This window comes from Labrus bergylta, chromosome 20 (genome assembly GCF_963930695.1).
Source record: "Labrus bergylta chromosome 20, fLabBer1.1, whole genome shotgun sequence".
Lineage (NCBI taxonomy): Eukaryota > Metazoa > Chordata > Actinopteri > Labriformes > Labridae > Labrus > Labrus bergylta.
In genome coordinates, this window is record NC_089214.1 from 7808872 (window position 1) to 7819196 (window position 10325).

General features: G+C 40.6%; 1 protein-coding gene across 3 annotated transcripts; it reads right to left on the reverse strand.

Annotated features, from left to right (window-relative positions):
- Window positions 1–205: 205 nt before the first annotated feature.
- On the reverse strand, window positions 206–5550 carry adcyap1a (adenylate cyclase activating polypeptide 1a). Of its 3 annotated transcripts, XM_020647571.3 has the most exons (7): window positions 5252–5547; window positions 4919–5023; window positions 4184–4318; window positions 3514–3618; window positions 2473–2607; window positions 1799–1919; window positions 206–371 (listed from the first exon to the last, which is right to left on the reverse strand). In XM_020647571.3, the coding sequence occupies exons 2-7, from the start codon at window positions 5014–5016 to the stop codon at window positions 363–365; spliced, it is 603 nt and encodes a 200-aa protein (XP_020503227.1). In that variant the 5' UTR covers window positions 5017–5023; window positions 5252–5547; the 3' UTR covers window positions 206–362. The 3 variants fall into 3 exon arrangements, with proteins under 3 accessions (XP_020503227.1, XP_065805089.1, XP_065805090.1); XM_065949017.1 differs by lacking the exon at window positions 3514–3618 and having other exon boundaries at window positions 5252–5549; XM_065949018.1 differs by lacking the exons at window positions 206–371; window positions 1799–1919; window positions 3514–3618 and having other exon boundaries at window positions 2239–2607; window positions 5252–5550.
- Window positions 5551–10325: the final 4775 nt, after the last annotated feature.

Below are 10325 nucleotides of genomic sequence, written 5' to 3' on the forward strand. Positions count from 1 at the left end.
TATATATATATATATATATATCTTTGAAGATAATTCATTTGAGTAAGGCTATTGGCGCTTTCATTATTATACATATAATGATTCATGAAGAGTGGGGGAACTCATCTTCCCCTCTATTTTCACAAAACGTCTAGTGCTCTAAAACAAAGTGCAAAAACAAAGCAGTGCAAGCAAGAGCGCTTCACCCGTAAGCTTGGATGCTACTAAAGATCAAAACGTCAACACAAATCAAAACAACAACATAAAGGGTGAAATGTAAGCTGGTGATGTGCAGCATTGTAGGGCCACTAAATAGCCATTTGTGATTCATGGCGATTTTTAAAGTCGATGCAAGGCACCACAGCCGCAAACTGCTTCCTGCGTCACAAAGCCTGGAGGGGGAATGCAAAATTAAAGAAAGATTGATACAGTAAACAGAAATGGAAGAACTTTACCCTGCTGGTTGAAATAAAAAAAAAGTGTATCTGCAATAATCTGCATATCTTCCTCACTAATGTGGTCAGAAAAAAAGTGCAGAGAGAACCAATTCAGGTTAGAAAATAACAATGAAGTCCAATCCAACAACTTTCTCTTTTTACATTTTTCAATCTCACTTCGAATTTCAGAATCAGCATGTTCCTGTTACTATTTCATTCCTTCTATGTCTCTCTAAGTGATATTTTCTCTTGTCATCATTCTTCTCTACTTTCATGCAGTCATGTCAGTCAGTTTTGGAAGCCTTTGGACCATCCTTCAAATGGATAACAGAAAGCTGTTTCTTCATATCAATGTGACAGTAGGTATAAATTACTGCTTCAGTTACAGTTAAAGCATGACATTAGACTGAAGGGATTCTTGCCAACAGTAAAGTACATTCATATCATTCTTTAAAATGGGACAAATGTCAACCTACAGTTTGTGTTAAAAAGGTAATGTGAGGAGAAACGGAATACACAAAACAACATCCAGAAATGGCAGGTATGTATGTTTGCAGAAGTCAGAAAGCAGAAAGCAAAACCATCCGGTTGGAGTCGTCTGCACAGACGCCGTGGCTAGTGCAATTACTTTAATCATGCAGTCTACTGTACTTGTTACATCGGTTCATATGACAGATAAAAGGGGGAAGCACAATAGATCCAGAGGGTTCAAAACACAAGAGTTCAAAGTGTCAAAAATAGTGCGAGAAGATACCATGTAACAAGTATCAAGTTTTTTTTTTATGCTTTTTTAAAAATTTGCTTGAAGGATGAGTAATATCGAAGTGATACTTCATTATGGACGGCAGAGTAGGAGGTTTTCCAACACACACAGGAAACAGTTGATAGAAACACAAGATTGGCACTTTACATGAGTCAAAGGTGTTAACTCACTCTGTAAACACTGCAGAAGTAAAGGAAAAGAAAAAAAACCTCAAAAGCACTCAGGTTCTCGGGTCAGATTTGGGAGAATTTCTGGGTGGATAAAAATTTGGAAAGGTGTCATTTTTTTAAAGTTTCAAAGAGTCCAAGGCTTTCATTGGGTGTTTTAATCCTCAAACTGGACGCTGATCAATTTGGGCCTCTTTCCATCGATCAAGAATGATATGTGTTATATATATTACTTAATGGGATCAGGTCGGATAAAAGGTTCAAATCTGTGAGACTTCAGAGAGACAGGAGCACAAATGAGGTGGAAAAAACAGCAGGGTTTGAGTGTTTGGAGCAAGATCACAAGAGTTAAAGGTGAGAGGAGAAGTACAGAGGACATGAGACGCCCATCCCCCACCCCCCCTCCCTCCCCACTGCGAGGATACGGCCTCGCGTAGGAGCCTTCAACTCACCGGAAATTCGGGAGAGAACTGTTTCAGCCAATCTCCCAAAAAAGCCTCAAACTCATCCCCGTCCGGGAGGGCATCAAAGTCTATGTCTTGTAGGCTTGGGTGAAAACCTATGTCTTCAAGGCTGTTGTGAATAAAGACAACTAAACTCTTAATGTCACTTTACAAAAAGCAGCATTCAAATACATTGATTGTCTTTGAAACTATTTATTTGTCCTCACAATCATATCTCTTCACTGCATGTTTAAAGACAGGGCTGTTGGAGCAGATCGTCATGGGAACAATTGCCTCCCCTCGTAAATAAATAAATCTAAAATAAATCAATGAATACATAAATAGAGGCTATTCTTTCTGGGGGGGTTTTCTCGGAATGAACAAAAAAATTGGTCCTCACAGTCGATATGTGTGTCCTTAAGTGCTTAAAGTACAAAATAAAAACAATATTATTATCAAAATATTCATTTTAATGGCTTACTTCATACATAAATACATGTTTAAGAACACAAAAGCGATCCACTGATTGTTCAGATCTTAGAATGACTTCATCTGGGGCTGCACACATGAAAATTTTGTTGTTGTTTTTTTCAGGAAAGGAGGGGGTTGGGGGTGGGAGGGGGAGGGGAGGGTGCTACAAATACGCCTGCCGGCGTCCTTTGTTTCTAATTCTCTGTCTATACCTTTTCCCCAGGACGGCTGCCAGGTATTTCTTGACGGCCATTTGCTTTCTGTAGCGGCTGTAGCTGTCTGTGAAGATCCCATCTGAGTGTCGCTTGGACAGAGGCTCCGAGCTGTCGTCCAGTGTTTTCCCCCCGCTGTGAGAGAGGAGAGGTGGTGTGAGGTTTCAGCACCATTACTCTGATAAATTCATACTTACATGACCCCTCTGTATGAACAGCCTGAGGTGCTAATGGGGACGACAAGGACACTTTGAATACCGGCTGGAGAATCTAAGTGGTAAAATCATTTAGAGCCTGTAAATGCATTTTTAAGGTTTCATGTTCAAATAAATCCAAGCCTGTGGTCCTGAGGTGTGACAACTTTGAATCAGGCTGAGAAAATCCAACTGGGAATCAGACATCCCACTTCTTCTTTTTTTTACCCACATTGCAACTTTTTTGAAGAATTTACGAGGAATTAGTCAGATTTCAGCTTTTTTTTAACCTGAGAGTATTTATTTTTCATTTTTGCATAAAGAATAATCTTACAAAGGGTTTAATTCATAAACATCCTTAAAAGCTCCACTATTCTAACTTTTAGTTTATTTCAGGACAATCTGGCACATGTTTCAACCTGAAAAAGTCGTGACAGGTTTCCCCATAATGATGAGGAATTGCACCATCACTCCCATCACCCCCCAACCATCTTTCCATCTGGAGCCACTGACTCCATCCTACACATTATTCTTATGCAAATACACTTAGATTTGTACTGTTTTAATTCTTCCCTCTGTGCCTGGAAGTCACAGCATCGGGCTTATAAAACAAACAAATCAATCAGGTGTCTGCTTTAGTCTCTCTCCGATGATTTCATAGCAGATTCAGTTGCATGCTGGGATTTAATGGGACACAGACACACACACACACACACACATACACAGTACACGTACAACGAAGTGAAATATGAGCATCGAAAGGATCAGTCAAAGGAAACCAAAAAAAAACCCCACAAAAGACAGAAAACATGAAAGAATAAATGAGAACTGAAGAAGAAGTTCTTACCCTACACGCTTTGCCATCAGAGAATGAAGATATTTCCTGGCTGATAACTGACCCAGCGCTTTCCTGTAGGCTTTATTAAACATGCCGTCTGCATGCCTTTCCGTTCTGGGATGATAGATAGTTACACAGTAAAATCACCACACACCCAGCGCAAGAGCAACATTTACAAGTAGCTGCACTGCTAAAAAGTAAAAAAGTCCATCAAATTGATTGTAGGTGGAATAATTGGCCAAAGCCTCTCAGGAGACTCAGATATACTCCTTTGGTTATTTGCGAAACATTTGGCCTCTGTTTGTGAATGCCTGCTAAAAAAAAAAATCCCTTTTAAAGGAACATTTCGAAAAATTTAAAGAATAAGAAATATATGATTTGCAGCCTTTGCATCGTTTTCCTCGTCTTTTCTTTTTTAAGAAAATCATGGTTTCATCGTCTAAAGTTCCCCTGGGAATACAGCAAAAAAAAAAGACAAATTTTCTGAAATAATAAAACACTAAAAAAAATCAATCATGTTAAAAAAGGTTACTGACAACATTTTGACGCTACATTTCTGGACAACACGTACAACAAGTAGACAGAAATATAGGACAACAGCGATGAAACGTTCAACATGGATATTTAAAAAAAAAAAGTTTGGGTTAAAAAAAATTGCGATGCTGGTGATGATGTTCACCTTTTCTCTTGCGGAAAATACATGGAGTAGACGTCCTCAGCCACAGACGGAGCGCTCCTCGCTTCCATTTGCTCTCTGTCGTAATCCAGCGACGGTAAAGAGTTTCCACCCTCATCGTAAACCTCACTGTCCAGTCTAAAACGAACAGACACTTTTTTTTAAAAAAAACTCTGAAAATAAGCAGTTACCTTCAGAAAATTACGCAATCACCCTGAGTAACCGTTTTAAACTCAAACGTTTCAGAGACTTATTGTCTTATATATAAAATCATTCCTCCAGCTGCCCCCCCTTAAATGATACTTCATGCAACACTTAATACTTACATCATGTTTCTTTTTTTTTTGGTTGCTTTTTTTGAATAATGCACGCACTATTCTGCACAAAACGTCCCCTATTAATTATCGAATCACTTAAATCGATGGGTTAATTGCTGCAGGACACATTGACACACTAGTTCACTGCCTCAGCAGCCTAAATGACATTACAACCGCTCCCTGGTGAATGTTTCCCCGCAATTATTTCTGAGTGAGCAGCCCTATGGATCGGCTGTCAGATGGGTTGTACTGTAATCCAATATGCTCTTAAAACCATAGACATGACTAACTGAGAAGCAGATGTGGTATTTAACCTGCGCCCTGCAACTCACTGCAATAAAGAACAAGTTCTATACCTGCAGAAAAATACAAATCAGTACATGAAAAGTCACATTTAAAGGATGAGTAAGAGTGTACATACCTAACACTGGGAAAGCTAAGCCCCACAGGTGAGCAGTGGACGCTGCAATGCATTATGATTCCATAGATGAGTAAGGCTAAAGTCGCTTTACTAGACATTGTCCTGCTGCAAAAAGAGAAGAAAAACTATATGAATTGAGTGCTCAGGAGCGTATTTTAACTCAAAAGAATACTTATACGCTGCAGTCAGGTGGCTTCTGATGTTTCTCTGTGATGTTTAGTTACTTTTACACTACATCTGTGTGTTTCTAAAAAGTGAAAAATCAGTCAGACCCGGAGGCTTCCCACCTTTACGCTGCGTAAAAACCACCTGAAAAAAAGAGCCTCCTCTTACCAGTGGTGAGACGCGATCCGCTGAAGACCTCAACTGAGAGAGTGAGATAGGATCTCTATCTCAGTCCCGCACTCTCTCTCCTCCTTACTCTCTTCTTGCTCTACTCCCTCAGTGAAGCTCTTCTTCAGTTTGTTTCTTCTTGTTCCGAGTGTGCAGTCCTCCGTGCGCCCGCAGCTCAGTTCTCGGGGATTTCTACGTCTTCTCGGTCATGTGCGGAATGAAGAGCGCCACACAATTGTCTGCGGAGAACTTTCCTCCGTCCTATGAACTTAACTCCCCCTCGGTTTTTTATTCATGAAGCCGAAAGGCATGCCTATTTCACTTGTCACGTAGGTGGGGTGTGGTGGTGGAGGGGGTTGGAGAGGGGAGGGGGGGCAGCTGCGTCATCGTCCCCCTGTCCCATTGGAGTGCATCCTTCCTCCGCGTCAATGAAAGACCCCGAGCCAAGTCATAAAAAAAAAAAAAAAAAGGAATGGATCTTGATTTCAAACACGATCATTAATTAAACAGTGAATTAATGTCAACACTTGACGTCACGTCATTAATTGGCTCACGTGACCTCTGAAGCTCAGTGGGGAAGGAAATGAGCTGTCCAGTGCTGAAATGTTAAGTGAAGCTGTCTGGTACTGAAATAAACAAAAAAGTACTAACTGTTTTTCTAAAGAAAGCATCAAAGAGGTGTCTCTGAAGATCTGACTTCATTCATCAGGCTGTGTTGATTTATTTTTAACACATTTTCACCCTTTAAAGTCCAAGTTTAAACTGTGTTACAAAGTCAGAGGTACTGGACAAGGGTTGTCCTTAAAATAAGCATCATTCAGGTTACAAATTTACTCAAAACAACCAAATTTGGGGATGTATGATTCACACTGGACTGTGACGGAAAGCTGACGTATAAGCATATTTATACATCTGATATCATCTGTGGAGCTGTCCGGTGCTGAATAAAGGACAGTCAGTTTGTCTTCTATCAAAGTCTCTTTAACAAACACACCAAAGAGACTTCTCTGACACGGCTGACTTGATATATCAGTATTTGTTTCCCCCTCTCTTCTTCTGTTAAGGTCAGAGGTCGGGGGCCACTGGTGGCCTAGTGGTTAGTGTGCACTCCCTATATACAGAGCCTATAGTCCTCCAAGCGGGCGGCCCGGGGTTCGAATATGACCTGTGGCTCCTTTCCGGCATGACACTCATCGCCCTCTCTCTCCCCGATTTCTAAATTCCATACACTGTCCTATCTTTACAATAAAAATAAACCTTTAAAAAAGAAAAAGGTCAGAGGTCGGTCAGGCCCTCCTACAGAACAAGGAGCATTACTAAAATGTACCGGGATTGAACCTGAGCTGTCTTACTGACAGATTCATTAACTAGTTTTGGTTCCTGTTGTAAGTTAAAGATGTCGTCATACAAACATCACTAACACTGTTTTCAGGAATGTGATCAAACATTTTCTTAATGGATACTCCAGTAGTTTGATGGTTTATAAGTGTATAGAAAAGGCTCTATAAAGGAACCTTTCATGCAGTAACACCATTTTTCTGCAGAAGAATCCAAATCACCAAACTAGGAGATGTGCGGTTTCAATGGACAGTGACGACTAAGCTGACGTATTAGTCTATTTATATATGTACCGTTAGCTTTGTCTCGTGGAGCTGCTGTCCAATCCTGATATATTACAGACTGTGTTTCTGTTTGCACAAAGTTTCTCTTTTACTGAAGCATCAAAGAGATGTTTCTGAGGCAGCTGACTTCATTCATTCCTATATTTATAGTTTTTCTCCACTGCTTGGCTTTCCTTCATGTTCTTCTTTAAGGAATGTGAGTAATGTACAATATGCAAATCAAATACTGAATAATTCACTTGAGTTCAGTGGTGGAAAACACTCAGATTCTTTACTAAGTAAAAGTTTAAAATTCAACTATCACATAACTGAACGATGATTGTCAGTTTACTGTAGAAGCTTTTTACTGTCAGCCAGCTTATAGAGGACATATTAGCCCCCTTTTCCCCCTTTTTAAACAGTCCCCTGTGGTCTAAATGAAACATCTGTGCTGTGCTTTGGTCAAAATATAACATGAATCAAGCACCAGAGGAGGTTTGTGACCCTGTATAAACCAGCTCTCTCAGAACGCTCCGTTTTGGTGTGTGTGTCTCTTTAAATGCAATGAGCCTCCCCCTGAGTTTTCCCCGTAGACATCACTCCTCTGTAGCGAGAATAAAAATGGCAGACCTGTGCAAAAGTTTTGCTCTAGGCTGGAGGGGGAGTCCATGGGTGGAGACACCAGGGGAGGGGATTCTTTTTTTTTTACCAGAATCCCACTGTGACATCACAAGGAGAAGATGCAGACCACAAACAAAGGACTGGATGGGTTTATTTCACATGTTGTGGGTCGGTAGACACTCAGGTTACACAAATATATGTTCAAAAACACTGCAAAAGTGGATTTTTCATAATATGTCCCCTTTAAGGTTAAGATGTTTTTTTTACAATTTCATTAAAGTTAGGCACTTTCAGGCTTTCTCCCAAAGCCACAGAGCAAACCAAAAGTGGCTTGACGTTTTATGGGGGAAAATACGAAAATAAAAAAAGCTCTGTTACACAAATTTACAACATTTTTTAAACTTTGTTTTAATCTTTTTCTGTTTAAAATGAATGTTCATTTGACCTCTTTTGGTCTTGAGCAGTTACTTGAATAAATGAATTTGTTTAGAGGAGACTCTGCTAATAACTCATTAAAGAGGGGGGGAGTAGAGTACTTGGTTAATTTATTTAAAATATTATCAATTGTGAGTTTCTGCTCTTTCTCATCAGCATGCTCTCGTGACTTCCATCGCGGCCCGGTCATTATTCATTAACAGTCAGCTGTGTCCACACTGGAGTCAGGACCATGTGTTGAATGTTTAGTGGGTGATTCAGACCGGTCGATCCTCCTCTGGCTCTGACGTCACGTTTGACGGTTTTTGCTGGTTTGTTCGGTGCAAAGAAAACACATGACTTTGAATTCTAAAGATGGATAAGGGTGGAAATCTTGGAAGAACCAAGGCTGAATACTGATACCATATTTACTCTGAGAGAGGACTGCACCCAAGTGGTTATAAGAAGAAAACACACTGTAGGGTCCGGGTAGGCAAGGAAAATAAAATCTTATACAAGATACAACATCTAAGGCTCAAGGAGGACTATCTAGGGGGGGCGCCTGTAGCCTAGTGGTTATTGTGCACATCATGTGTGGGGGCTGTAGTCCTCCGAGCAAGTGGCCGGGGTTCGAATCTGATCTGTAGCTCTTTTCCCACTCTCTCTCTCTCCCTGATTTCTGGCTCTATCTCCTGTCCTGTCTTTACAATAAAGGCATATGAAGCCCAAAAATAAACCTTTTTTTCATTCTATCTGAATGTTTGACATCAGTTTATGTGAAAAAAAACCCCTCTATAAATGTGAAAGGTAGAATACTACATACAGCCTTAAACGGGGCGGCTGAGGCTCAGTCGGTTGTCTCTCAACCGGAGGGTCAGGGGTTCGATCCCCAGCTCCTGAAGCCCCATGTCCGATGTGTCCTTGCACAAGAAACTGAACCCCAAGTTGCTCCCCCTGCTTCGTCAGCGGTGTATGAATGTGTATGAATGGGATTAATTACTTCTGATGGTCACTTTACTCAGCAGCCTCTACCATCAGTGTGTGAATGTGTAGGTGTGACCTGCGGTGACAAAAAGCTTTAAGTAGAAAATAAATATACAAGCTCAGTTTGGTTACTGTTAGATTTGAGGACGTTGCAGGAGAACAAGGATTTGATTTCCTAAAGGCAATCAGAAGGCAGAAGGGAGGAGGTGTGTTTGGTTGGCAGGTAGAGCTCGGTGTCATCTGCGTATCAATGAAACTGGATGGTAAAATTTACGGACAAGAGGAAGGAGATAGATGATGAACAGAAGGGCGCCCAGGAAATAATAACGCCTCATAATATAACTCTGATTGTTTGATGTTCAAATGAGTCACAGCTGATTAATCATTCCCCTCTCAGCAAGTCTTAGTCACATTTAAAAACATTGATTCTGAGGTAACCGTGATAGCCCGTTTTAATCATTTAATTACATGTACACTACTGAGAGCATAGACTCGATAAGAATATGTATCCAGTAATCATCAGACGCTTGACTCACCAGATCACATAAAAGCCTGTGAGTGCCTCATAGTGGAATAATCATAGTGGAATATTAATAAACGTGGCGCCCGGTCACAGCATTTTCATCTCCTGTGAAAGTTGATTTAAATGTTTATTTGCTTGTCTAGCTGCATTCTGGTTTATTCAAACGTCTGCATAAACTGTAAGTAAATAACATAAAATCCTTATACTGTAGGTTTTCCTGACTGCGCTGCGTGTAAACATAATAAAAGACGATGAGCTTCTGTTTAATGAAATGAGTCCACAAACAGAAGCTTCCTCATAACCTTTAATATGTTTGATTTGGAAAGAGTGTACACCATACAGTATGAGACCGACAACACGCCAGGTGAACGACATATGACTCACTCTAATTTTAGCACCAGTAGCTTTTTTGTTATAGCCCCCCTCCCCCCCCTCCGGTGTTGACATGTCATGTTTGTAGGGTTTTTATTGAGGTTACAGTCTCATGACTCGAGTATCTTAATGCTCCGCTTTTACGACCTGCCTGTTGACAGAGAGAGCCTCTTTAGATCTAATTTGTAAGCTGAGTGTGTGTGTGTGTGTGTCCGTCCAGAGACTTGCCTTCATTTTGCCATATTGTACATCAACACATTAAAAGTTAAAAGACTGATTAAATGTTGTATTTATAATTTTAAATAGAACATTAAATATAATCGTCATGGTTACTATCTCTGATTGGCCATCCTTGAAGGTACGTAGGTGTATACACTGGCTGAGTCCTATTTATAATGCTCCCTCTTACATACGTCGCTGACAAATTAGCTGGAGAAACTCGGGGTTAAGTTGCCCAAAGTCACGTCAAACATGGGGCTGCAGGAGCTGGGAATCAAACCCGCGGCCTTCCAGTTGAGAGACGACCGACTCTTCCACTGTGCGCCAGCCGCCTCTTTGC